The 27,290-nt window shown below is 38.8% G+C and overlaps 7 protein-coding genes across 7 annotated transcripts; 2 read left to right on the forward strand and 5 right to left on the reverse strand.

Moving 5' to 3' along the window:
* The first annotated feature begins 1,555 nt into the window (after window positions 1-1,555).
* Window positions 1,556-5,180, forward strand: LOC128728371 (probable serine/threonine-protein kinase DDB_G0280133). Its single transcript, XM_053821993.1, has 3 exons — window positions 1,556-1,714; window positions 1,830-2,423; window positions 2,497-5,180. Exons 2-3 carry the CDS (start codon window positions 1,870-1,872, stop codon window positions 3,929-3,931), a joined length of 1,989 nt encoding a protein of 662 aa, XP_053677968.1. The 5' UTR covers window positions 1,556-1,714; window positions 1,830-1,869; the 3' UTR covers window positions 3,932-5,180.
* Window positions 4,970-6,695, reverse strand: LOC128729241 (putative aldehyde dehydrogenase family 7 member A1 homolog). Its single transcript, XM_053822903.1, has 2 exons — window positions 5,275-6,695; window positions 4,970-5,211 (listed from the first exon to the last, which is right to left on the reverse strand). Exons 1-2 carry the CDS (start codon window positions 6,682-6,684, stop codon window positions 4,999-5,001), a joined length of 1,623 nt encoding a protein of 540 aa, XP_053678878.1. The 5' UTR covers window positions 6,685-6,695; the 3' UTR covers window positions 4,970-4,998.
* A 587-nt stretch (window positions 6,696-7,282) lies between these two features.
* Window positions 7,283-8,528, reverse strand: LOC128728372 (retinol dehydrogenase 7). The gene is made up of 3 exons (XM_053821994.1): window positions 8,335-8,528; window positions 8,001-8,209; window positions 7,283-7,929 (listed from the first exon to the last, which is right to left on the reverse strand). The coding sequence occupies exons 1-3, from the start codon at window positions 8,526-8,528 to the stop codon at window positions 7,283-7,285; spliced, it is 1,050 nt and encodes a 349-aa protein (XP_053677969.1).
* A 1,464-nt stretch (window positions 8,529-9,992) lies between these two features.
* On the reverse strand, window positions 9,993-11,760 carry LOC128729142 (elongation factor 1-gamma). Its single transcript, XM_053822794.1, has 2 exons — window positions 11,648-11,760; window positions 9,993-11,427 (listed from the first exon to the last, which is right to left on the reverse strand). The coding sequence occupies exons 1-2, from the start codon at window positions 11,654-11,656 to the stop codon at window positions 10,156-10,158; spliced, it is 1,281 nt and encodes a 426-aa protein (XP_053678769.1). The 5' UTR covers window positions 11,657-11,760; the 3' UTR covers window positions 9,993-10,155.
* A 1,893-nt stretch (window positions 11,761-13,653) lies between these two features.
* LOC128728375 (uncharacterized) lies at window positions 13,654-17,910 on the forward strand. Its single transcript, XM_053821996.1, has 5 exons — window positions 13,654-13,674; window positions 13,833-14,746; window positions 15,650-16,199; window positions 16,274-17,727; window positions 17,829-17,910. Exons 1-5 carry the CDS (start codon window positions 13,654-13,656, stop codon window positions 17,908-17,910), a joined length of 3,021 nt encoding a protein of 1,006 aa, XP_053677971.1.
* Window positions 17,911-18,319: 409 nt separating this feature from the next.
* LOC128728376 (aminopeptidase N-like) lies at window positions 18,320-23,055 on the reverse strand. The gene is made up of 4 exons (XM_053821997.1): window positions 23,050-23,055; window positions 21,589-21,783; window positions 19,098-21,511; window positions 18,320-19,009 (listed from the first exon to the last, which is right to left on the reverse strand). Exons 1-4 carry the CDS (start codon window positions 23,053-23,055, stop codon window positions 18,724-18,726), a joined length of 2,901 nt encoding a protein of 966 aa, XP_053677972.1. The 3' UTR covers window positions 18,320-18,723.
* Window positions 23,056-23,649: 594 nt separating this feature from the next.
* Window positions 23,650-25,130, reverse strand: LOC128728830 (palmitoyltransferase ZDHHC6). The gene is made up of 3 exons (XM_053822479.1): window positions 24,354-25,130; window positions 24,089-24,279; window positions 23,650-24,022 (listed from the first exon to the last, which is right to left on the reverse strand). The coding sequence occupies exons 1-3, from the start codon at window positions 25,125-25,127 to the stop codon at window positions 23,839-23,841; spliced, it is 1,149 nt and encodes a 382-aa protein (XP_053678454.1). The 5' UTR covers window positions 25,128-25,130; the 3' UTR covers window positions 23,650-23,838.
* Between the last annotated feature and the right edge of the window lie 2,160 nt (window positions 25,131-27,290).

Raw genomic sequence — 27,290 nt, forward strand, 5'->3', positions numbered from 1 at the left:
AGTTGAAAGGTTACTTCATTAACTTTAAATGTTGTTTAAAGTATTTGATCATATCATTTCACAGTATATATTATCAATCGCTCAAAAACACAACTGTGCATATTTGAATGTTATCTGCAACTAATACGTGGATTTGTTCATATCAAATGATTTATTGATAAATTTGGATATACTTGATCGACTTAAATTGATGAATAATACTTAGTCAATTTTAGTGGTAATGAAACGTCCATTTCAATGCTTGCTCTGTGTGCGCATGGTATATGAAGGAGCTTGTCATACGCATGATAATGTACAAACTGTACATAGATTCGGTTGTCATCTAGCAATAGTTGACCTGATATCCTAATCTGAAAACAATCTCACAATATCGAATTATCTATGGTTCTATTCTCATTAAAAAAAATGCAGAACCTTAGTAAAATACAACGTGAAAGCATGGTGCATAACGGGGCTTAAATAGACTGTTCATTAATATAAAAGAGGGAGTAGGAGAAATTAAAGGTGAAATGAGAGGGTTTAAAATGGCTCACTTAAATTTTTACGCAATTGCTCAAGAAAAGTTTACTTAGCAAAAAAATCACGCCAATACGTACAATAAAGGACAAAGCTCCTCTTTTAAGGAATATGAGAGGAGTACTAGGGGCAGGGAGCCATTAGTATTACAAATAACGATGCTTATTTAGTAAAAATTCTAGGCGTTATATCTTATTGTGAGGAAATGAAGGAGAGAATAGAGGTGAAAAGTTCAGTTACAAAAATTCACTCTTGATAAATCACAAACGCATTGAGAAAGGGGGTTAAGAAAACAAAAATACACAAAAGTACAGAAATATGCTCAATAAACGTTTTCGCGATTACGAAAAATGGGTCGTACGAAAAAGTTAGGAAAGCTCGAAAAAAAATCATCTAATACATTTTTTTTCAAGTATAAAATACATCGTGCACCCTTTATCATCAAGTTCTTTCTTGCTGTGTACTCGTACATTTATCTTGCTCAATCTATCCTATTAATTTGTGTATATTCAATTCTTTTCGACGCATAAATCTGTGTACTCAATTTTTAACCCATTCACATGTTTGTCCACTCAAGGTTCAATCATTCCTTTTTTTTTAATTTACCCCATTAATTCATTTCATTCATCCAATATGCTGAGAAAAAACAACAATTACCGGCGTAAAACGATGTATACAAGCACACAGCGGGAGGTACGCGATACACGAAACGTAAACAAATATCATTACCACAGGACCTTGCAGCCTATATAATAATATATATGCAGCTAAATACGCGCGCTATTGCTGTCAACGGTAAACTTTCCACGCTGTCAAATCTTGTAATGTGAAACACAGAAAAGTTCACCCATTAGTAATCCTCAGTCACTCGGCTAGTGTGTAAAAGAATTCATGCAAAAGCTAATCTATTCACAACGATTGTATGTCTACACATTATGCAATTTAGTTATTTTCGTTGTTAAGACGAGAATATGTAACTTAAAAATCTAAAAATGTAACAAGACAATAGATATGTCAAAGCTTTAAAACTGAACGTCAGTAGTGCAAATCTCAATGCCGTCTTCTGTTCATTTCATGATCGATTAAAATTATCAAAAATAATTTTTTGGGCGCTAGCTGCTTCGCATAATTGCATTTCATTTTGTTTAGTTTGTTTTAACACAAGCAACGTGGTGGTGAACTGATTATAATAGATTAAGTAAGTCTACGACAGCAATTGCAGATTGTATTATTTTCCTTTTCAATAGACCATTCGATTCATTACTTTGCAACAATCTAACGATGATAGTAACGATTTCATTGTTTTGTTGTAGCGCAAGGTGAAACTCTACGCCACTTTGTATTATAGGCAGAATGGGTAAAATCAAACGATCAAAAGCATACCATTCCGATGAAAGTAGTAGTGCATCCGAGCGCAGCTCATCAAAGGATTACCGAAAACGGATCAAATTGAAGCAAAATCACCATGTATTGAGTGCCATGCATTCGGACGCAGGTAGCACCAAGAGCAACGAAGAATTTGGTATGTCTGGCTATAGCGACAAAGAAAGCAGCCGATCGAAGCATAAGTTTGCTGAAAAGAAAAAGAAAAAACACAAAAAGGAAAAGAAATCTAAGAAACATAAGAAACATCGTAAAATGTCTGTTGAAGAAAGTGATGAAAAGAAAAGTTCGAATATTTCTTCTGATCATGAAACAATTGTTGACTCAATGCAAAAGCCAGCACCGAAAGGCCGAAAAGCTGAGTGTAATTCTCCTAAATCTCACCAATCATGGATGATAGAACGAACATCGCACAACAAACAGGACCCATTGCCTAATCAAGCGGCTTCGCGATGGGATAGCTCTGGAGAAGGTGAACATTCCCACCATCGGAAAGTGGGGCTTGAGAACAAATATCCCAAAACGTAAGAATAATAATAATAATAATGGCTTGAATTAAATGTGCAAGAAATATTGACATTTTGGATTTTTTTTCAGATATCGAACGATGGGTTCCGACAGCTGCAATGACGACGGCTATCGATATAGAAGAAGATCTCCTGGATCGAGTGAACATTACCACAGTAGAGACGTAGAGCGAGGACGTAACTATGCTGAACATCAAAACTTTGGTGCTTCTCGCTCTGGTGACTATCAGCGTCGAAATGACTACGACGATAAAAGAGGTCACAGTAATTATTCAAAGCAGATTGCCCACTATACGAAGCATCGTGCTCGACAGTTTAGTTCTAATGAATATGCTAACGACAAGAAACTACAAAACAGAGTAAGTCGACAAAGCGACGAAAACGATGAACAACCGACAACCGATCGAATGTCGGTTGGCGCTGATTCTAGAGAGCAGCGTGGAGATCATTCACGAGAACACTCCACCTCTGTCAATGAACCAGGTAGTCAACATCGAAGAACCGGCAGCGACAGTTATGTAACCTACCAACATATAAGTCGAGATTCTCGCAATCGTCATTCCTATTCGAAACCAACACGCAACAGCCGTGATTATGCCGAAAATTCTCATATTCATGAACGGAAAGGTAATTACAGTCAACCAGATAATAAGCAGAAATCGAACGCAACAGCTGGAAAGTCTAATTTTTCACCGAACGTTGAAGCACGTCGTAGATCCCATCGCAGCCGTAGCCGAAGTCTTATACTACAACGCAGCGAATCCCCGAAACTCCGTAACAATTCCGAACGGCTCCCTATTTCTAAGAAAAATGCCACAGATCGAATCGAAGACCAAGAACATGATTGGGGTAAACAAACAGAGCATAAAACAAAATTGCACCACTCCGATGATATGGAGCATGGCTCGAAATTTGAAAAACGTATTAAAACGGAAGCATGCGACGATGAAGCGGAATCCGCGTCTAAGAAGATAGAGCAACCGAACTTTGGGTTATCTGGCAAATTAACAGAAGATGCCAACAAAGTTAACGGTGTTGTTATTGCCTATGCTGAGCCGCCAGGTGCTCGAAAGCCAAAGCGTCGTTGGCGGTTGTATCCTTTCAAGGGCGAACAAGCCTTGCCGACACTTTACATTCATCGCCAAAGTTGCTATCTGGTGGGACGGGACAGGAAAGTTTGTGATCTGCCAGTTGATCATCCGTCTTGTTCGAAACAGCACGCTGTTTTGCAGTATCGTTTGGTGCCATACGAACGACTCGACGGTTCGACTAGCCAACGTGTTCGACCGTACATTATTGACCTAGAGTCATCAAACGGAACTTTTGTGAATAATAAGCAAATAGAGCCAAAACGTTATCTCGAATTGCATGAAAAAGATGTATTAAAGTTTGGATTCAGTTCTCGAGAGTATGTGTTGCTACATGAAAACAGTAAGGAAGACAATGAAGATGATGAGGGATATGATGTTTCACCTGGAAATACAGCCAATTCCGGGAACAAGTAAATCAGTTAAGCAAGAAGTATACTTTTTGGTATGTATACATTTATGGTGTAGCCTATCGTTCACATGATAGTAAGCATTTAATTTTATCCTTAAACCTGCTTTGCTGTAGCTGAATAGAAAGAGAATATTTTAATTAAGTTTAGTGAGCTGCATAAACGCAAATTGAAACAAAAATTTGAAATAGAAAAGGCAATTCATTGGGATGTAAGTGTAGTATTTATCGGAAACGGTCCTTTGGAGCTAAAGGTACAAACAATTTTCACAAATCATAACTATAGCGTTCATGTCACTGCACAAGAAATAATTTGGAACCTAATTCAGAAAATCAAGCTACATTAACACTTTGCATGCAGGTAACATATTTTTATGTTTTTTAAGTTAGCGAGAATCCTCGTACTTAGGAAATATATGAATAATTACGATCCATACATTTTGCCGCTGCACGTGCAATTCGGCAGCGAAGTATGCCAGCATGTCAAGTGCTAAATACGTTGCCCGCATAGAAAGTGTAAAATAACAGCATAAAGATTGGTTTTAGAAGTGTATTAATCCCTTTCTAAAAAGCACAAGCAGTGGTGTACCATTTTTCGTATTTATAATGCGGAAGAGTACGCTATTCATAGGTGGATTAATTTGTTTTTAATTTGAAAGTGAAGTTCAACTAAAGACAAACATAGGATAACTAAGATCAACACATGGGACATGAACAAGTTAGGAAACTCGATCCTTAAAATGACCGAATGGTTATTGATTTTGCGAGAATTTTTTTTATTCGCTGAAATGAATTCAGTTTACGAAGCAATTTCAAATACGGATGTAATTAAAAATTTGATGAACAACTTAAGATTGAAAATAACTAATAAAACCAAAATTAGTTATATTGCATGTTGAAATCTGTGACTTACCCGATCAATGAAATCGCTTACTCAGTTAGTAATAACACATAAATGCAACGACAACGAAAACATGGACGTTACATCGAAACCGACAGTAAACTGTTTGATTTTGATTTTGTTTTTTTTTTTATTATTTTACGCAACATATGATATGAGTTTCCGTTCATCATGTTACTCAAACACAATTCCTTGCGCTAGTGGCAAATCAGCTGAATGATTCACGGTAATTGTAGAACGACGGGCGTATTGCTTCCATGCATCGGATCCAGATTCACGGCCGCCACCAGTATGCTTCTCACCACCAAAAGCTCCTCCAATTTCAGCTCCAGATGGCGAGGTGTTAATATTTACTATGCCGCAGTCTGAACCATTTTCTCCGATCCACTGAGGGTACGAATTGGACGAATTCAGGTGACGTGAGATTTTTTAGCAAAATACTTGACTTACCTGAAAAGCCGATTGGATATTGTTGGTAAAGAGTGATGACGAGAGCCCTTGATCGACCTCGTTGTTCCAAGCGATCGCTTCTTTTAAATTGTTCGTCTTAAACACGTACACAATTGGTGCAAAGGTTTCTCGCTTTACCACGGAAGCATTGTGTGGTAGATTGGAAATGATCGTAGGTTCGACAAAAAATCCAGGACGCTCCAAAACCTTACCACCACATTCGATTTTACCGCCTAACGAAACCGCCTCCTGTATAGTTTGCTTGTAGTTTTCAACCGCCTGCTGATTGTGTAGTGGCCCGTAAAGTGTTGATTGTTCTAACGGATGTCCAACACGTTGCATCAGATTTGTGTAGCGTTTAACCAGTTTTTGAACAAAATCATCATACAGCTTTTCATGAATGAGAAGCCGTCTCGTGGTAGTACAACGTTGCCCTGCTGTTCCAACGCACCCGAAGAACGCTGCATCAAGAGCCATTTGTTGGGGAGCATCATCGTTGATGATCAGTGCATTGTTGCCTCCAAGCTCTAGCAAACATCTACCAAATCGACGTTGCACCTCAACGCCAACAGTGCGACCAACCGCGGTACTACCGGTGAATGATAACAGTTTGACTCGTTCGTCACTCACCATGCGTTTGCCGACTTCAACATCACCCTGGCAAAGTGTCACTATTGGCGGAAGGTTGTTTCGTTTGATTACATCGGCTACAATTTTGGTGGTAGCCACGCTTACTAGAGATGTAGTAGGTGCACCTTTCCAAAGTACCGAATTTCCGACAGTTAGTGCAATAGCTGCATTCCAACCAAATACGGCGCAAGGGAAATTGAACGCCGATATGACGCCTACTAGGCCGATCGGATTCCATTTTTCCAAAATGGTATGTTGAGGTCGTTCAGAAGGGAAGATGAAACCTCCGTACATGCGCGACAGCCCCACTGCATAGTCACAAATATCGACAAACTCCTGCACTTCCCCAATGCCTTCCGGCAGAATCTTGCCCATTTCGAGAGCAACCAACTTACCGAGAGGTTCTCTAAACTTACGAAGTTCTTCGCCGATTTGGCGGACAATTTCGCCACGAAACGGCGCTGGGAATTTTTTCCATTCTTCATATGCGGCCACACCTGCCGCAAGGCATTGCTCGAGATCTTTTTCTGAACCCGTAGTAACCTCTGCAATCACTCGGCCTGTTGCTGGATCAATGGATTGAACTGACTTGGCGTTACCTTTACTCCATTGCCCATCGTATATTCCACTATTGACACGGCTTAAACCGAGATCTTTCAAGAAACTGAATTTTGCATCTTCTACTAAATACGTTGCCATGTTGCGTACCGTTTTACCAGAGATATTTTTTAGCAATACACTATTAATTTTTGAACTTGTCTGCAATAGTGCTGTAATCATTCTGAAAATGGTCACCATAAAAATATATATATTTAAATAAAAACAGCTTCCTAAGCTACAATATTTTTGAATTGTGTGAAATTTGATGAAACGGCAATACCGGCAGGGATAATAAGAAAACAGAACACGAAAAAATATAAAATGAACTTACGCTCTGCGAACTGTAGCTGTTCTCAACAAGAGATGCTGTTGGTAACTGGAAGAACCAGCGTCGCATGTCACATTATCTCCATTTCGTTATCAGTTCGAAAGCATTCCATCATTTCTTACTGCCTATCCTCTCAAAGCGCCTTGGTGACTATATAATACGATTGCACGAAGTACAACGCGATAAGAGCAATATCTCTGGGTGCTTGATGGTGGAACCGTTCGCAACACATACATAGATCCGTTAACATGTTATCCGTAAGTGTTAGATAATGTTGCTACAAATGCTTCACCACTATTCTTCATAGCAACTGGGAAATATTAAATAGCGATAAACTGAATTGCAAAATTATAGCATTCGGTTCATTCAAATGAACTAAAATATTCGTCAATATTTAATAATAATTTTATTTAATTAAATCATCGAATCTTAGTAGCGACGATCTGGAATTTAAAACATAGGCATGGCTAAAAATTGCCTTACCAGTCTATCTCGCAAAGTTAAAGGTAAAAATTTGAATGCGTTATAGTAGAAGGTGTAACGCCATGGCTCGTAGCTATAGCAAGGTTTTGGATTTTTATCAAAAAGTACGTGTCTAATAGTCTTAGCTAATGGATCATTTTCTCTAAATTTTTCGGGTGCACGCTCTCCACACAACGGAGCCAGATACCCAGTATAGCGATGAAAGTAATCATCATAAAACGACTGTTGATTTGTGCTCAAGTTTGACCACATTTCCTCAAAATTGGGCATCTGTCGAGAACAGATATTCGACTGAAATAGAAAGGATCCGGGCAAGAACTCAATAACCGGAACTCCATGACAGGCAAGCTCCATCCGAATGGCGTCAGTCCACGCTCGTAGGGCAGATTTCGTAGCTGAATAAATACTTAACCCGGGTAATGCTTGGCGGCCACAGTGACTAGTTACAACGACCAACCGCGAGCGATATTCTCTCACCAAATCGAGCAATGGTATGGTGAACAACATCGTCCCGGCTATGTTCACATCAAGCTGAGCTTTTATAATGTTGCTAGTAAGCCATTCTGCTTCACCGAAACACATTACACCAGCATTATTTACGATGGCGTACAAACCTACAAAAATAGATGAATTATTTTATTAAAGTTATTAAACGCTAGTAGATCATTTTTAAAATTTTGCTTACGATCTGCTCTGTTAATTGAAAACCAGTCGCGTATTTGTTTGTGAATAAGTTCAATGTTTTGCTGATTTCTTAAATCCATTATAAATGATATTAAGCTTCCAGGTACGCTAGCTTCTTTCACCAAATTTTTATATCCTTCAGATTCGGTGCTGATAAACGTTCCCATTACCGTCATGCCGGTCTTTAGGCATAACTGTGCCATATTATAGCTTTTATAAAAGGAAAAGGACAGTAACATCAATGGTTATTAGCGTATTTAAAGGATTCCATAAATTTCTTTAATAAACTTCATTTCCTTTACTTATTTGTATGAACGTAATTTAATAGTACGTACCCTAAACCAGAATCGCATCCTGTTATTATGACTACTTCGTTAGGGCTGAAGCTAGGATTATGATTTTCGTAACACCAACGCCGCCGTAACATCCTAAGGGCTATAATTGATGCACAATTGGTCGCAATGATCACAACTGCTCGCAGTGTTGATCTAGTATTCCACAACCATCCAGGAAGCAGATTCCAACCCATTTTCGCTGTGATTATGTAATGTTATCAATAAATCTGCAAATAATATAATTTTTACAACAAACAAAATATCAGCATAAGCATGCTGGCTACATTTCAAATAAACAGCTTAAACTGATGCTGAAGCTGTGATAAAAGTTATCGTAAAACAAAGCTGGGCTCATTCATAAATCGTAAAATTATCATACATGTATAGCCTCATATAATGTTTGATAAAGTGAGAGAAACATTTATATTTTGCAAACAAAAGTTCCATTTGAAGTTGGATTAATTAATCAACTACATAAGAAGTAGTACTTTGCATCTATATTTGGACAGCTAAATGCAAATAAGATTAAATACTGGCTTATATTAAAATAAACCCAAAAGCCGAAGAAACACCTGCGTCACCACTTACCGCTAAGAACTATCAAATCATACTGTACGATGGGATTCTAGAGAAGAATCATAGAAATATACACACACAAGTTTATTTTGAGTAAGTGTTCAAGTATGATCAAATATTTGGTTCATTAGTATTTGTTTATGCTTAAAAGTTATGCCAAGAATGATTAAGATCACTTTATTTAATGTTTAATGTAGGCGTCACTACATAATGCACTGAGTAACACATAAGTTTTAAAATAGCTTATCTAGATAGATCACTTATCTAGATTTAATTTCAGGTTACACACATATCGCAAGAAAAATTGTAAGAAGATATCTTGATTGTGTGGAAAGGAGCACGTTCATAAAAATGCCTACTCTCGTGCCATTTCACGTAGCAGATTTATTTCAAATTTCATTTTTTTAGTATCGCTTTTCAAAGAGGCAATCAATTTGCAACAACTGATTATAAATAATATACGCAAGAGTTTTCATTATTTGTAACATCCGTTACTAATATGACGTGAACTACACCGTGCCTTAATTATGCCTAACATTTCGTGATAACTATATACTTACCCATAAGGATGGATATTTCACAGGTTTTCAAATGTGTAAGCAACAATGTCCGCATCTAATATCTTAAATTTCGGTCAAGCTTATTCAATAACAACATGGTTACAATGAATAATATAAATACTTACTCCATACATTATTTGTTCGTTTTATTCTGATTCAAGACGCCCTACAATGTAGCCAGTTAGTACGAAAAAATCATGCAATGCATGATTGGTGGTAAGTTTCAAAATCATTAAATTCGAACTGCAATGTTGCATTTAACTACGCACATGCGCTATGCACTATGCTGCCTCTATTACAAATCAAACATATTGGAGATCGCATACTGATTGATGGTGGACGATTCTTTTGATATATAAACGAAGTAATGACGAAGAATTCACATGGTTCGTCGTGCACCTTGTGTCTCTATGATTTGAATACATCAGAACATGCTGGTTGATAGCGCAGGTTGAATTGAAGAAGTACAACTTAGCGACGTTCATTTGCTTGTAGAGAGAACTAATTCACACAATGTTGGAGTACTTGATCAGGAAAATGGGTAGAGCATTTATTGACACAACTTTTTTCATGTTGCATGTAATAAGCAACATGATCTACCATCATTGTTATTAAAAGAACGAATAGGACGAATGTAATAATTTTAACACAAGACTGTTGCTGCTGCTGCAAGATGACAATAGTATTATTTGAAAATTTTGCCCTGATTGAACTTGCGACCATTCTTGTCGGCGCCACTCCACGAAAAGTATTGTGCTACCAATTTCTTGGTTTCCTCCGAGTTAGCATCGAGCTTTTTCCAATCGTACACTTCATAGTCTACTTGCCAATCTGGCGACAGCTTGAACGCTAGATCTTGACCACGCCAAACCCATACGCCAGAAATTGTACTGTTATTGTCCTCACCAAAAAGACAAACCGAGGCAAAGCTCTGCTTGCGCATTTTATCCAAACGTTGGAACATTCCCGTGATCAAGTTACAGCTCATGAACACCTTAGTCAGCTCTTCCGGATATTTGTATTCACCATACCAAATCGAGTAGTTGGCAGGGTCGAACTTCGTCCAGAAGTAAGGAATCGATTTAGCTTCATCCTCATTGGAATAGAAACGCTTGAAATCATCAAAGTTAAACGTGCCCTTTGGGAGGGTCTCAAACGGATCGTTTTGCTTGGGTTCTGCAGCAATCAGCTCATCGGCGGCATCCGGTTGCTCAGCCACGTTTTCCTTTTCTTCAGCCGCCGGTTTCTTTTCCTTCTTTTCCTTTTTCTTATCAACGCTTGCAGGAGTGCCGCTTACTTTGGCCTGGAACTCCGCGTACTTCTTCGGATCAGCTTGCGCTGCCTTCGCGCATAGGGTTGGCGTTTTGACAACGGCTTTAACCTGTGGTTGATTCATAACTGTCGTGAACCATCGTGTAACGGATCCGAAAGGTGCACGGAACGAAGGATCCAGCACGAACTCGTAAGCATGCAGCAACGTGGCAAAAACCACAATATCGGCAAGCGTAATCCGTTCGCCAACCAGGAAGGTTTGCTTCAGCAATCTATTGTTAAGCACCGTCAATGTACGACGAAGTTCCTCTTTTGCTCGTTCAACATTGTTCTTGTTGTACGGCACAATGCCAATGATTGGGAAGGTCCATGACTGAACGGCAGGAAGCAACTCGTTGTCGGCAAAGCTTAAAAACGACTGAACTTCAGCACGATAAAAATCGTTCGTTCCTCGAAGCTGCTCGTTAGCGACGAAATAAGCGATGGCATTGCTTTCGGTTAAGTATTTGCCGTCTTTAGTTTCGAACGCCGGCACCTTTCCAAAGGGAAACTTTGATAGGAAAGCTTCACTGCGATTGGTCTCTCCAAACACAAAGTCCGAAGCAACCTTCACGGACTCACCAGAATATTGAGCCGCTATTAGGACTTTGTATGCACGAAAATTTTCCGGATAGGTGTAAAGGGTCTGAAAAGAAAAATGAACAGAAAAGTGAATTAAATAACATAATTAGTGAAGAACAACAGTCTTTTCTTTAATAAGAATGAAGATAAAATAACCCTTTTCCATCATAGCTAAGAATATAGCTATAGAATCATGGAAGTTGAACGCCACAGTATCTCGCAAATATACATGTCATTAAGTTGGTAGGTACAGAAAAAGTTGACAGCAATGCATCGTTACTTACACCAGCCATCTTAACCAGATTATTTAGTGACGAATAGAATGCAAATCACTTAATATTCGACGATTTTCGGCTAACCCGCTTGCTACACGAGAACGTGTCTTTCCGTGGCGGAAATGAAAAGGAAGTCGCCGTAGTCGGCAAAGATGACGTCTATATCTAAAATTAAGCCGGATTTCTTCACACAAATTATAGATATTTATACTATCAATATGAATGGTCCAATTAAGTTGTACAGTTTTGAAATTTAAAATAAATTAGCAGCATAGAAGCAAGTGTCCTCTTTCAAACAGCAATAATGGTAGATATTTTGCTAAGGTGCAAGTATTTTCTATAGCAATATAAGCAGAAAAACGTTTATAATGGAGTCAAAATGAAAAGTTTCCTGAAACGAAATTCATTTTTTATGAAGTGAAACCTGTCCATTATTATGTATAAACGCGAATTGTAATACGTCAGCAATATTTCCTATATTACCTATATTGATAGTATCTCGCGAAATCCTACAAAAATTTTGTTTTCTTCAAAACTAAGTACTCAAAATATTTTACATATGCACTATTTTTTCGATCAGTTATTCATGGCTACGTTTGATAGCAGCCGCGTAACAATTATCGCTCGTATATCAAGGATACCTCAAACTAATTCAAAAGTTCGCATTGAAATGTTTTCATAAATTTTTTATTAATTTATTACTAATCAATAATAATTTGCATTTAGTGCAAATTTTTGTGGATTTTGAAAAAATAAGCATTGATTACTTTTATAACAACTTTCTTTAGAGTATGTTAACACTTGATTGACCTAGAGCACTTTATATTCATCTTGAAAATGATGTCTGCTGTCATTTACCGCATTTTGACTGTCAAAACTACAATTAACTTAGTTGGCCAGAGTAATTCCACTGTTCCATAAAAACTGAAATTAATAACAAAAAATGGACCTTTTTATATGATGGTTTGTGTCATTTAAAACAGTGTTGACAATTTGATAATCTAACAGCTAAGGACAGTGTGAGATTGGCTTAAAATACGATGAACCAATCTAAAGAATGTGCCTTGTGGTGCACAAGCTACATCATAATGTGTTGAAGAAACGGCACCGTTTTCCTAATCACAGAGGATATCGCGCAAGTGGTGTAAAGCGGCAACGGCTATCCGAATTATTCTGTGAAACTGTTAACCCTTATTAAGGGCTAAGTAGATTACTCCCGATACTATCTCGGTAGCCGATGAAATTGTTTATTAGTATCTCCAGATCTCTAGTGAACAGAGGTGAAAGCCATTACTGTATCTCAACTCTCGCAGTGTGTTCGCTCGGATACCACGGGTAGGTCGTGTATTGTAGTAACGGGACTCTGGTTTTGCCTATTGACTACCAATTTCAGTACCATCACCGGCGAATAGATATCCTTGATTTACATTATCGTTTATTCCTCATCATGTGTCACCTTTTCCAGATTAAAAAGGATGTCACGTTTGCGTTAATATTATTTTTGGTTATAGAATTGACAATACTTGGTCGTTATCGATTTTGCTGTCATAATTATGTTGTCTTTTTCACATGTTTCAGGAAAAACATGCGTATTGCATTAAGATGTACATCTGTATATTTAATTTAATGTTTACTATGGTAACCTTATATATGAGTATATCCGCACACATGCTGAAACATGTGTATACATATTATTTATGTCATTTATCATAATCCAATAAGATGTCATATCCTAATATAATATAATCATCCATATCACGTTACAGATCAACTAATGTACCAATAGTATGTACGGTTTAGGAATCGACTTGAAGCAACTGGACTTGGAGCTGGAATTTTAATCGAATCCCATATGTTGTGTAATTATGACAGATGGTTGAATATTCCTCATTCTTAGAATACGATCCACCGGTATCTATTATGCAACTTAGAAAAAAATATATATGAAAATGATCAGTATATAGCGACAAGTATCAAAGATATGCTGGCACACAGAAACCTTTTTATGAAACGTCATGTTTCAACATTATCTACCGGTAAGTCACTCTAGCAATTTATTTATTATTTAACATATTGCACAAATATATGAGTGTTTATGTAAATCGATATCCATCATGTCTATCTATCGTTTTCCGATTTGTGCATCTATTTCAATAAACCAATGATTGAATGTAACATAACAATTTTTTTTCAGACATCAGTAATAACATCGCATGGAATATCTTCGAATTCTTGTTACAACAAATGTGATTCGGCTCCTGTTGACGCTATAGCGATTATAACAAAAGAGGTTAACAACATGGTAACGCACAATATGAACAATTCACTAGCAACCCTATGCAACATAGGCAATTCGTGCTATATGAATTCGGTTTTGTATACATTACGCTTTGCTCCAAATTTTACGCACAACTTGCATCATCTCGTAGAATTCTTGGAATTGGTGCTACATAAATCGAATGCGGAGAAAAAGTGTTTGGTGGAGCATAACCAATATCAGCAAAATCATGTGGCAGTGCAGTCGACGAAACCAAAATCTTCGTCCCTTGGGCGTAATATTTCGGGATTGCACGGTGCGAGTGGACATAGCTGGAGTAACAAAGATTTAATTTCTCTCGAAAGCAACAGTGCCAATGGATACGATACATCGGCTAATCATACCACTGTTGTTTCATCTGGTGGTGGGTCTGGTGTTCTAAGCGATATAAACACAAGTGACAAAAGTGCTGCCTCGAAGCACCATGCCGCCGTGCTTAACGGTAATGCAATTGGTACAGCTTACTCAAACTGTTCCGCTAACATAGCAAATAATGTACGAGAGTCTGAAACCAATGTCACTGGAAGTGGTATAAAAAGTAACCGGCAGTTGGTTTGTGAAATACTACACGAGCTATTCCACAATCTTGCGCGTAATGAAACATCTGATATAATCGAACCATTTCATGCTGGTGGATTGTTACAAGCAGTACAAAATGTTAGTACCACTTTCGAAGGGAATCAGCAACAAGACGCACATGAGTTTCTCATGTGCTTGTTGGATAGTGTACGAGAGTCTTGTCATACACTTAATGAAATTCTTCTAGAAAACCCAGAAGTCTTAAAAAATAGGTAAGTACATGTTACGTTGCAGTCGATTGTGAATCGCCGTTTGTTGAGGATCTTTTTATAAATAACACTAAAAATTCACACGAGGACACACGAGGCACACTTTTGAAAAAGTCTGCAATGCTGCTCTTGATACATTTAGAGGTCATCTCTCAACCGTGTTATGGAAGTCGTTCCCGGAATATTGACTAGTCAGCTTAAACCACTAGAGCATCAATTAAACATACAAGAGCCGGATGAGAGAAGAGTTGTTCAAGAGGAAGGAGCAGATTCCATCCTTCATTCACTTGACGTCAGATTCAATAAAATAATCACAAATAAGGGAATAGTTCTTATAATGGATAACAGAAGCTGGTTTAACAGTGATCCAACTATTAAGCTAAAAGCTATTGAAGATAGCACCAATAACCCATTTAAGGGCTTAATGAGAGAAGAGATTTAAGTATATGCAAGTGGCTAATTCTATCCTGACTCTTTTCGAGCAGTTAGAAAACCTATTCAGAGGTCTACGAATGGCTCCTCAATATATAGAAGGGAGTCGTGGAGGTGTCAGTAAATTTTGTTATCTGGTTAATACTTTTTTTTCTGCAATAAGAGCATACATTTCTGGTGTACTTCGAATATAGCAAAATACGGTAAAAAAGATCGATCATTTTTTGGAAATCGGAGCGTAGCAATGTACACCATTTTTAGACAGGAACCCGTAAACATTTATGTTAAATCAAATAGTTTTTCTCTTTGATTTGCTTTGCTGTTAACACACGTTTGCTTTACTGTATATTTCGCTCATAGTAGGAATCAGAAAAAAAACAATATTTGATTATACTCCTCATCGTAAGAGGTCTACATGGAACTTCTGAAGGATTAGCGATATGGCTAATGTGTTTGTTTGCTTTTTATTTTTAGCTCACTTTCGAATATTGGTCCTACGGCAGTAGCAACAGCTCCTATTGCAGATTTTTCAATGGATACTACATCAATTACAACGGCTGCCGAGCCCAAGTCAAGTGGCACACAGTTCATTGGACGTAACATTTTTCGCCGGCGTAAAGAGTCACAAAAGAATACAAAAGCTCTTTTAGCGAAAGAAAGCTCTACAGTAGCTACTATGGCTACGGACAACTTGGCAAATGTGAAAACGGCTACAGGCAATAATTTTATAGAGTCATTATCATCTTCCAAGGAAACGGCGCCAACGGCAACGGTCACTTTATCGAATGGTGGAACGACATCGTTTCAAAAACCCAGTGCAGCAGATGAACAATTAAAGGAGCGCATTCGGACTTTAGGCTTGAATTTTTTTGCTGACGACTTCGAAGGAGTCACGGTGTCGCGGACGCGATGTCTATCATGTGAAACAGTTACTGAGCAGAAAGAAACCATGATCGATATTGCAATTCCAATCACAAGTAACGAAATAAGTGATGCTGCTAAGAATCCTCAACAATTTTATCAGGTAATGCACATTATCGGCATGGGAAAGAAATGGCATGAGTTTTACGATATAAATTACGTTGTGTTATTTCACAGGATGCATGTATTACACAAGAGTATTTTAGGACTGATAATAAGTATCGTTGCGAAGTGTGCTCCAGATATACCGAGGCATGTCGCACAATTTCGTTTGATATTCTACCACGGCTGTTAGTTTTGCAGCTAAAACGATTCAATGGTGACATGGAGAAAATCAACACCTATATTCCCACGCCCTTTGTACTACAATGCTTTTGTCGAGAATGCTTTGGAAAAGCAGACAGTGAAAAGAGACACATCTATAGATTGTACAGCGTTATAACGCATGTTGGCGCGCGTATGTCGGTTGGACACTATATTGCATATACCAGCGCTCTTGACATCCCACTGCAATACATTAATTGTGTAAAAGATCGCCAACGAAAGCAAGTTCTACTTGATACAACAACATCACTTGCTGATTCGCTCTCCAACGCCGAAGGTGTGTGCTCTAACGGCAGCGTGTGTACGAAAAATCAAAGTGTCGTGAGTGAGAAAAGTGCATCCGGTCAATTAAAAAAGCTGTTTGGAGGCAAAAAGGCATCGAGCGCTGGTGATGTTAGTAAAAAGTTGAAGAATAACGTAATCAATCGATTCTCCCCTAGCAATGGCATAGAAGCGCTGCATCTTTACGAAAATTCCGTTATACCCGTCGATAAGCCAACCATCAGAGCTGGATCTAATGATAATTTATACAGTATCCATCATAACAACATCATTCCTAATCTCCTCCATCATCATGTCGCTGGTGATTTTCCAATCAACGGGATCAGTGGTGCGGGAAATGGTGGTAAATCATTAAATTTGATGAATGATTCGTCTTGCCAAAGCGTTGGATGCTGTGCTGTGATGTCCGCAAAACAATCGGTGGCTAACAATAGACTCCCACCCAACGACTGTGGGAGCAACAATAGTGGTGATGTTTTATTACTTTCTGAAAATTCACGCAAAAATAGTAGTCATAATTTATCGTCCATGTCGTCGTCGGGATCAATGTTAGCAGCATCATGCGGCGCTAACTGTACCACCAATCATCACAACTTTAATTCGTCTAGCATCGTGAATGGTGATAATGCACGATCTGGCGTGTTAACAGCGACGAGTTGTCAATCGTCGACTTGCTCTACGAAATCGATGCTTGATCGCGTTGCTGCCGGTGGTAACAGTGAACTCAGTGCTGGAAATAACACGACTCGAGGAGGCCTGCCTGCTTGTCAGCAGCAGCTAATGTGGTACATGTGTGACGATGATAAAATAAAAATTATGACGCAGCTTGAATTTGAGGAAATACTTTCCCCTAATCGGCGTCATGTGATAACACCATATCTATTATTTTATGCGCGTTATGACGTTCAACAGAAACAAGAATCAGAGCTGGAGCAGGAGCAGGAATCGCATAACCAACACAACCATCAACAACCACAATCTCCATCGTTGCAACAGCAAAACTACCACCCGCAGCACCAACAGCAGCAACAACAGCAGCAGCATCAACAGCAACAACAGCAACAAGAACAACAGCATAAAATCCGCAAAACAGGTACAAAACGTTTACCTACTCCAATGAAATCAGCTACAATCTCAGTCTAAACAAGTTCGAAAACATAGCATACAAATCGGAGGCCGATATAAAAGTACTCAACGTAAATGCATGATCCAGATTATAGTTTTAAACAATACCTGATGTAATAATTAATCGCAGGTATCTTTCTTATATCCAAGTCTTGCGTGTTGCGCAAATTTACACTTACGTGAACAGCTGATTCTAAATTAAGCTTATTGAGTGTGCAGAGGATTGTAAAGATTGTGCGATTCAGAGAAGCAATTGTTAGATAAACTGCTTTGAATAGGAATGAGAAGCAATGTTCAATTTATTTAAAAGTTAATAAAAATCTGATGTATAAAAAATCAAAAATATTTTAGTTCTTTTCTTTTTTTTAATTTGACACAGTTACTGGTGGTATCTTCAGCCATCCAGAGGCTAGGTGTGCTTACAATCTCTGCCACATGTATAGTGCATGGGCGCGTCTCGAAAAGCAATGCTGCTTTCTATTGAGACTGCAGCCAATTTATTATTTTTTTTTCGATTTCTTCATATAAACGAATTAACGTTGGATAAATAATGGTGTATATTTGATATCTCATTGCATTCCTCAACAAAAAAATTGTTACATTATCGACTGTCATAAAACATATTGTTGAAACAGTGATGTGCATACCGTCATTGGCTGCATTTTCCTTGACAGTTTACAAGCCGTAATTCTCTGCATTAAAGGTCAATCACACTATATCGTATCAATTTTGAATTTTCCATTAATAAAAATGTTTCTAGTATTATACCAACGAATTATCGAATCCTTAGCATTTAGTGTTAATAGATACGTTAAAAAGGCTTCTGGGATAAATGGGTATAAAATCGATGATAAGTACTACGCGCTAGTTGTATATGGTAATTGTACATGTTCAGTCTAAAGGTCAACGTTTTCGAATAACTTCAGGACATTGATCGTAGTGTTTGCAGAGCGTGCAGTCAAAATCCGCAACAGTCGTGTCATTTTGTCCAAGTTCGTCACAATCCATCTGTTGTTCGTTTGAGCCGTTTCTAGCGCTTGCTTTACGCTTTGAGTAGCCTTTTCAAAAATGGACGCCTTTTTTTCGATCAAATCGGTTAGCTCTTGAAGCTCCTTCGTTGATGACATTTGCTCCGCAAGGGGTTTAATGTATCGTGAAAGACGGGACGTGTCTGGACTCAAGCTGGGAATTAGCGAAGAGAAATGTGGCATGATAATTGAAACTTGCGGTAACACAGAGCACCTCATAAGGCAGCCCAGAAGATACTTACTAATTGTAAATGTCATCCACCCGTTCCAGGAAGAAGATCTTGGTTAAATTAAAGCCCACTTCGCTCTTGGAAACACCGCTGAAAAGAAGCGTCGCGTCCTGCTTCCGCACGCCGGATGTGCTATTGAGCGACCAGCCCAGGAATCGATTCAGGAGCCAAACTTCGCGCGTACAGCCTAGTGCCCCTATGATGAGGTTCTTTTCCGACCCAACGTTGCTTTGCAAGTAGCGCTTCCAGAGGAAACTCCACTGCGCTTCCTTACCCATGCGAATTGCGTTGCAGTAGACAACTGGACGCAGGTTTACGGGGACAGGATTGTCGACGTCGGGGTTAGTTTCATTCATCCAGCGAGCGAACAGCTGTACGGAACGATCGATACAGTCACCGACTTCAAATCGGCACGACCAGGACGCTATCAAAACCACCTGCTTAATCGCGTCCAGCCGATCGATGGTCGGTTTCGCCGTGTCATTAAACACATCCAACCGAAGATAGATGGGCTCCAATATGTACTGTATATAGGCTTGGAAAATGGGGTAAACGGGAGTACGCTTAAGAAGCCGATTTACGTTATTCAAATTAGATAATGCCGATTTCCAAGGTATGTACTCGGGTTCTTGCCGCAGATAGTTGATCATAGCGAAGGCGATTCCATAGTCCTGCTGACCAGTCCAGGCGAGATCCATCGCATCATCGATCAGTTGGGCTCGGTTCAGCAGACCGATGGCACTATAATTTGCTCCATTCAGCTGGGCCACCAGCAGCCGGTAGTTCGTTCTGTCATATTTTATCTTATATAAACCGGCCAGCTGCACGTTGAACAGCACCCAGTGCTCACGATCTGGCATATCGTCCAGCACCTTGATGGGTCCTTTCCGGGCCGCGGCTTCATTTATGCTGCATTCCATCCAGTCTTTGGAAAGCGTGTCATTGAAATCCGGCGATTTTGCTGTCGTGTATGTCAGCGGAATCCACCAGCAATAGTCGGTGACATTCGCCTCACCAGAAGGCATCGATACGAAACGCGTTTGCGTGACTTCGGCCAAATTTTCACCATAATTTCGTGTCACTGTGATAATCGGATAACCCGTCTGCAGTGTCCAGGAGTCCATAACCTGCTTCACAGCGATCGAATCCGGCAGCACGCCGTTTGCGTGCGCCTCCTCCGTGAGAGCCGCCCACAAATCGTCTTGCTGCGCATTTCCATAAGCATGGCGCTCTAAATAGCGCGCAATCCCGTTGCGAAACGTTTCCTCGGTGAGAAAGAGATGCATCATACGGATAACCGTGGAACCCTTCTCGTACGAAATGGCATCAAATATTTGCGAAATTTGATTCGGGTGGCCAATTTCCACCGAAACAGGATGGCTCGACAGCAGGGCGTCGAATTTGAAAATGTCCAACGCATTTGACACGGATTCCTCTTCGAGGGAAAACCACTCTGGGTGCAGATAATCGACACCCAGGCTAGCGACGTACGTGGCGAACCCCTCGTTTAGCCACAGATCGGTCCACCAGCGCATGGTTACTAGATTTCCAAACCACTGGTGTGCCAGCTCGTGCGCGATCACGGATGCCACGCGATGCTTGTTGCTTGCCGTGGAAATGTTTGGATGATACAGCAGCGCCGTCTCGCGGTAGGTGATGAGTCCCCAGTTTTCCATGGCGCCCGAAGCAAAGTCCGGGATAGCGATCATGTCAATTTTGGGCAGTGGAAACTTTTGGTGGAAATAATCCTCGTAAAAGCGCGTCACACGTGGCCCAATCTCACGTGCGTAATCGACCTGATCGATGGCGTCACGGCGGGCCCAAATTTTGAACAACACGTCGCCCTCTTCTGATACCGCTGCCTCGCGGTGTTCAAAATCGTTAACCGTATAGGCTACTAAGTAGGTTGACATTGGCACCGATCGGGTGAATTCATCCAACACCCAATCAGGGGGAGTCGAATCGCCCTCAAGGGGCGTGCTTCGGTTCATCGGCATGTTGCTCAAGGCCACGTACCGTTTGTGGTGCGCCAATGAAATATCAAACGTTGCCTTCATTTCGGGTTCATCGAAGCACGGGAAAGCTTGGCGCGCGTACGTCGGCTCGAATTGAGTCACAGAAAGCCATGTTTTTTGTTTGCTTGTCTTGTCCGTGTAACTGCTTCGATAGTATCCAATTAGCCCGATCCCGAGCGCGCCCTCGAATGGAACAATTAACTCATAGCGATGACCTTTCTGCATCAACTTGCCAGCATGAAACACCACATAGTCGTTGGCAGGTAAATACTGTACGTTCTTGATTTCTATTTTTTCAGACGCTCCTGAAGACGACTCCGTCTCTATTTCTCGCAGCACTATCCGTTGCTCGGTTAAGGTTAAATTTTTTGAATGAAGCGTAATATTGTTTGTATCTTCTTGACAAATCATCTGTTGAGAAGTAGTATAATAGAAAAAACTGATGCAGTTTCCGTTTAGTCATCTGCCTGCTGTCGCTCGGGGCTTACCTGGATTGCTACTTGACCATAAAATATGAAACCTCGCTCATCACCAAGATGCGTGAAAACACGCAAATCATAATGTTGAGGAAGTATAGCTCGAGGTAATCTATAACTGTCGTATGAGTTTTCACTGCTCAAAGCCACTTGTATCAATGTAACAAGCACTGCTGCCAGTAAATTATTTCTTGATGATCCCATTTTCTGTAGCCAATAAAACGATATAATTCAACATTCGATCATTTGCTAGCGCCAATCGAACAAATCTGGATATAGTATTCAAAACTACAAAATTTAGGTTAAAAATTATAGCAGCGCTTCAAGCTCTTTACGAAGTATTTACATAGCTAAATAATGATTCCAGGTAATTATAATTTAATAGATATTGTCATGAGTTCTTGACAAAACTGAAATATAATTATATTAAGCATAAAAATAAATTGAATATATAGTCATGCTTTGTACAATAAATGTCTGTTCATTGGCATGCAACAAACGTATTAGCACGTGCTGGCTATGCGAGGGGCAGATTCCATTTTACATTTCACTTCATTGTAACACACTTAACTGCACTTGATCTATATTGAAAATTATATTAGTTTACGGAAGCTAAACAAAAGATTATTAGCATTGTTGTGTATGATTAAATGAATTGAGTAGCTCTACGATCCATACGCACTTTAACACTTGACAAAGTTCATTTTATTTTTCTCTACTTATTGATGTAAGTTGTTACTTATAAGGTTTTTGAATTCACTACAATGTACACTTCTTATGATAAAAAAAATCATAGCTCGAGTTGATAGAAGAAATCAGCGTTTCAAATATATTCTAGTGGGAGTAGAAAATCACGACTCATCCAACAGCACACGACTGAACTTACCGAGATCCTGTCAGGGTCTTGTTACTTGGTTGGGTAACGAACCTGGCATTTATATGCCATTTGGCGACAAATGAAATGCTTTTCGCGTTCGATTATGGGAGCAAGTGGAACCGTGGAACAACTACTACGATGCTGCGCGATGTTGTTGGATGGAATGGTGAAAGGTTAACAGTTCTTGCTGTCTGATTGATCCAACGCATCGCGTGGCGCTTTCACGCAAGGGAATACGCATTGACTCACGCATACACACATGCGTAATAAGCCATATATATAGGGATTCAGCATATACCCAATTATTCGGTTATTTTTCCTTCAGCCTTTTACTATTCATTATCTAAGCCAAGTAACTATGCTACATTTGTTGTTTTGACAAGCATACCAGCCAAATTCCATTTACTAGTTAAGTAATCGAGAAAACATGTGTTTTTTGCCCTTTTTAGAAATCTTGAAATGGCCTATTAATTGTAAAACCGGTTAGCATGAGCGCTCATTGGCTTTCGCAATGCTCTGTTCAATTAATTCAGTGATGAAGGTAAAGGCTAATTAAGAAAAAAATAGTTGGCATTGTAGGCACAGTCAAAACTTACCATCATTTCTGCAACTGTATTTATTGAAATTCTAACCAGTTTCGCACTTGCATACTCCCACATTAGTTTTGTCATAAAGATAATCGTCCTCTGTGCATGATATTCGTAAGTATTATCGTTATTAGGATATTGACCTACTACTACACAGTAACAGGGAAAAAAAATCATGATCACAAACACACGATGTTACCTTGATGTTACGTTAACCATGTTATCTACTGGTACATACATCTCATACGATGAGATATATTAACCCTTTCTGGTTGCAATAAACGTAATATTAATGAGAATAATATAATTTGATTATTCTCGATCATGATATTGTTCAGTATTTAAAATATGTTCTTTATAGCATACGCATAGCCAAAAAACCCACATATATTCTTGGATATTTTTTCGGAATATATATCTAATTGAGATCAAAGCAAGGCATCCGGATACATCTAATCACCGTTTTTTGTTTCTTTCTTTTGATTTAGCAAAATTAAGTATGATTTAATTTTATTAACATTTGAGCGGTCGTCTTGAATCAAATAGCTGAAGTTGCTCAATTTCAAGTTAAATGGCGAAGTTGAGTTAGAAAAAACAATTTATGAAATAAACAAATTTCAGATAATCTATTTCAATAATCACATTTCTTTTTCGGTTGCTACAATATTGTCGCTACAAACAAAACAGCATCCTAAACAACCAGTAAACAGCTTTAGCGTTGAAGGAGGTGAATAAAATATTGTTTTGTAATCAAGCTCTATTGAAATCAAGCAGATTGGTTCATATGTTTTGTATGATTTAGGCAACCTTTTTACTTGTACTACTATCTACTGGCGGTAATGTTTCATCAAGTGTTAGTCCATCATCAAATTCCATATGTTCTACAGCACACCGTCGAGGGAACCATCCTCTTATCCGTCTTTGTGGTGTTGCATCGGTATCCATATCGCATAGCTGTATTTTTTCACCAAATAACCAGTGTCTGAAAAGTGTGCAAAATATATTTTTAGTATGATTAGTATTAAATACATTTTAGTTAAATACATACTTTCTCCATCTAGTAACTCGAACGACATCTCCAACCGCAAGCTTGATGCGCGGCTCATCGGTGAGCGGAGGAGAGCAGCATACTTTGAATCCTTGTGAAAATAACGGTATCCAACTTCCCGTGGAAGGGCGATTTATTTTATATGTTCTAGTTCTCGCTCTCTTCTCTTCTTTTTGAGCAAGTTGCTCGCGCTACATATTGATTTGTGAGAGAAAAAATGTGTCAATGTCAATATGGAGAAATGATTAATTACCATGATTCTTACAGTCAGTGTGTACTGATCGCATCCCTCGACTACGGGCCAATCATCGACACCATTACCAGCAACGGTGCAGGTTAAGTTCAGCACCTGTGCCAGGTTATTCCATCGGCCCACATCGTATGGATAAACGAAACGTGAAGTTGTTGGCTGTTGGTTGTTTCGTTCTTCGCGAAAGCGTGCCTTTTCTAAAATCCAATCTTCGATTGCGGTGCGATTATTTAAAATGGCTCTCAGCTGATAAACCAGCAGCGCACCAACGGTGATAACAACACCGATAGCAAGCCCAATGTTGAATACACAAAGTACGAGACTCGTAACTGTGAGCTGCACGTTCACTTTGGTGTAGTGACCGTAATACAGATACCAGTCACGATATAGCCCAACGTATAGCGATGCACCTAGAATGCCGGTGGCATGAATGCACCCCACCACAGCGCAAGCTAAAAATGCTGTGAAATAGCCATGGTTCGTCCAACCAACGCAATTGTTAATCCATGGACAGTGGTGGTCCATTTTCATTACACACCGATTGCACTTGCGACAGTGATGTGACCGGGGGGCTTTGAAACCTTGGCAAACATTGCAATATTGTAAATACTGTTCTTCTGTAGTTTGTCTGGGTCGCCATTTGAACGGCAAGAATCGGGGACCAGTTGAAGAAGCCATTACAAAGTAAAACCCCGTACTAGCGGAAGATATTAGAAAAAGCGCTTGGTTAACAAATGCCCCCGCTGAACTGTGAGCTGGCCACCACATTCCATTCATATAAATGGTCATAATTGTAATAGATTTTATAATTCCTGTGGAGAAAATGAGGGTTACGAGGATTAGGCTATATTCGGCGTGTTTCGACAGTGTGTTACTCACCTATTGCTATCAACGGTCCCCAGTGAAGAAAACGCCGGATAGTTTTTAGTTCTTTTTTAGCCCAATTCATCTTTTGGCTCTTGCCTATTTAAATCGAAAGCGCAAGTATTTTGCTCTTAGATTGTTGACGTTATATCTTTTTGCAGATCAATTACAAAAACTCAGCAATAGACGTTTCTGGTCGTTCTTTTCGTTCTGTAAACTGCCCCGGAAAATGAGTGGGATTTTTCTAGTTACTGAACATTTGTTATTATCTCTTTTGTCTGTCAAGCTTATGTTGTGTCCTTTGAGTGCCGTTGTTTATACTGCATAATTCATAGATCAATGTGACTGGATATGGAAAACTACAACTGATAGTGTTAAGATTCGAACTATTTGCCTGTTCCGATTCTTATGTAATGTTACCCAACAATGTGAACATGTTCCTGGTCATTTAAAGCCTTTTTGAATATAGTTTATATTTTTGGATGATTATTTTGAATACCTTGTTTTGTTGTTTAGAGCTCCCTCTTGTAATTGGATAAAAGAGAAGGAGGTAGAATTTAGAGGAAAAGCTAGGGAAGGAGTCGGAGAAGTAGATCAGTAAGAAAAAAAATAAGTTCGATTTATTAATTAGGAAAAATTTATGACCACCGAACTTCGGATCAATAGATTTAAAGTGATGTTCAAAAATGCAGTAAACATAGATAGCAAATAGAAGTACATATTTCACATTTGAGTTGAAGGGTACAAGACGCAAACTTATAAAAATTTCCACGTGCTACTCATCCTTCTGCGTAGCCGATTTTCACGATTACATCTCGTGTCAATTTGTTTCTCACACACTTATTTCAACATTTTTCATTCACAGACCTGCCACATGTGTCTCTCACATACACTATAAGTTCATATATCTTTCTTCCAATATTTTTTCTAGAATGCACTATCTACATTTGCCTTTTGCACATGATATTTGTTGTCCGACACATCAAATGACTTTTTTTTACATATGTCGCATCAGATGGTATAATTTTTGCGATATTAACGTGGGGGGCTAGCAGAACAAATAAGTTTCATCCATTTTGAAGCTCTTGCAGCAAACATGGAAACGAGCTTACATAAAAAAGGAAATAATTTAATATTCTCTGTTTTTGGGTAGTTTAAATTTAAAGCAATTGGGTTTGTGTCATCATGATTATAATATATTGGTTTGCATGCAGAATCTGTTTAGCTATTTTTAATCGTTGTAGGTAAGATTAATCGATTTATTTTTTTGTTTCTGTGTATAATAATTACTGCTTACTGTTAGATTATTCGATTCCATTCGATTGTTGACAAATGTTCATATGGCAACTGAACAACGCGTAAATTTTTATGACGGTATCGTATTTGTACACCAAACATTATATTGTAACTTGTGTATTATTGGATAATAAATTGCTCATCTACCTTCAGGCGCGATTGCGAATGCGATCTGCAAACCGTCGTGTTTTCGTTTCTTTATACACAATAACTGCGATATGATTTAGATCAGATCAATCAAGTTTATCAGATTTTTACTTTCCAACTGTGCACTGTGTGTGAATGTGTTTATCTTATTTTGCAACATGTTAAGCCTCTAGAATACACATGCACGCGCACACACGGATATTTACTAAAACATTCTTTTTGAAATCTCAAAAATCGAAATGGGTTGTGGATATTTTGCATGCCTCAATAATAGCAGTTTTAAAACACCTAAAACATTGCAAACGTTTCATTTTTGTGTGTCTAAGAACTATAATCTAACTACTCAAACAATATTGTCTTTCATAATTTGCGTTCGTGATGAAATTTAAGTTATAAAAAAATAGAAATTTTGTAAATTATGTTTTTAGTTTCATGGTAGCCATAATGTGGCCTGTCAATTTTAAATTGGTTATTATTATTTTCGGTAATGTAGTGTAATAGCTGTATAATATGGGATGTATGAAATAAACACACCCATAATTCATGGATTCCAACCTGTACATTCTTAACTGCTCAGTAAGAACGAATATGCTTATGCATAAGAAGCAACGAAACAAATTCTATTCTATTCTATTTGACAACGGT

Source organism: Anopheles nili, chromosome X, assembly GCF_943737925.1.
Source record: "Anopheles nili chromosome X, idAnoNiliSN_F5_01, whole genome shotgun sequence".
NCBI lineage: Eukaryota > Metazoa > Arthropoda > Insecta > Diptera > Culicidae > Anopheles > Anopheles nili.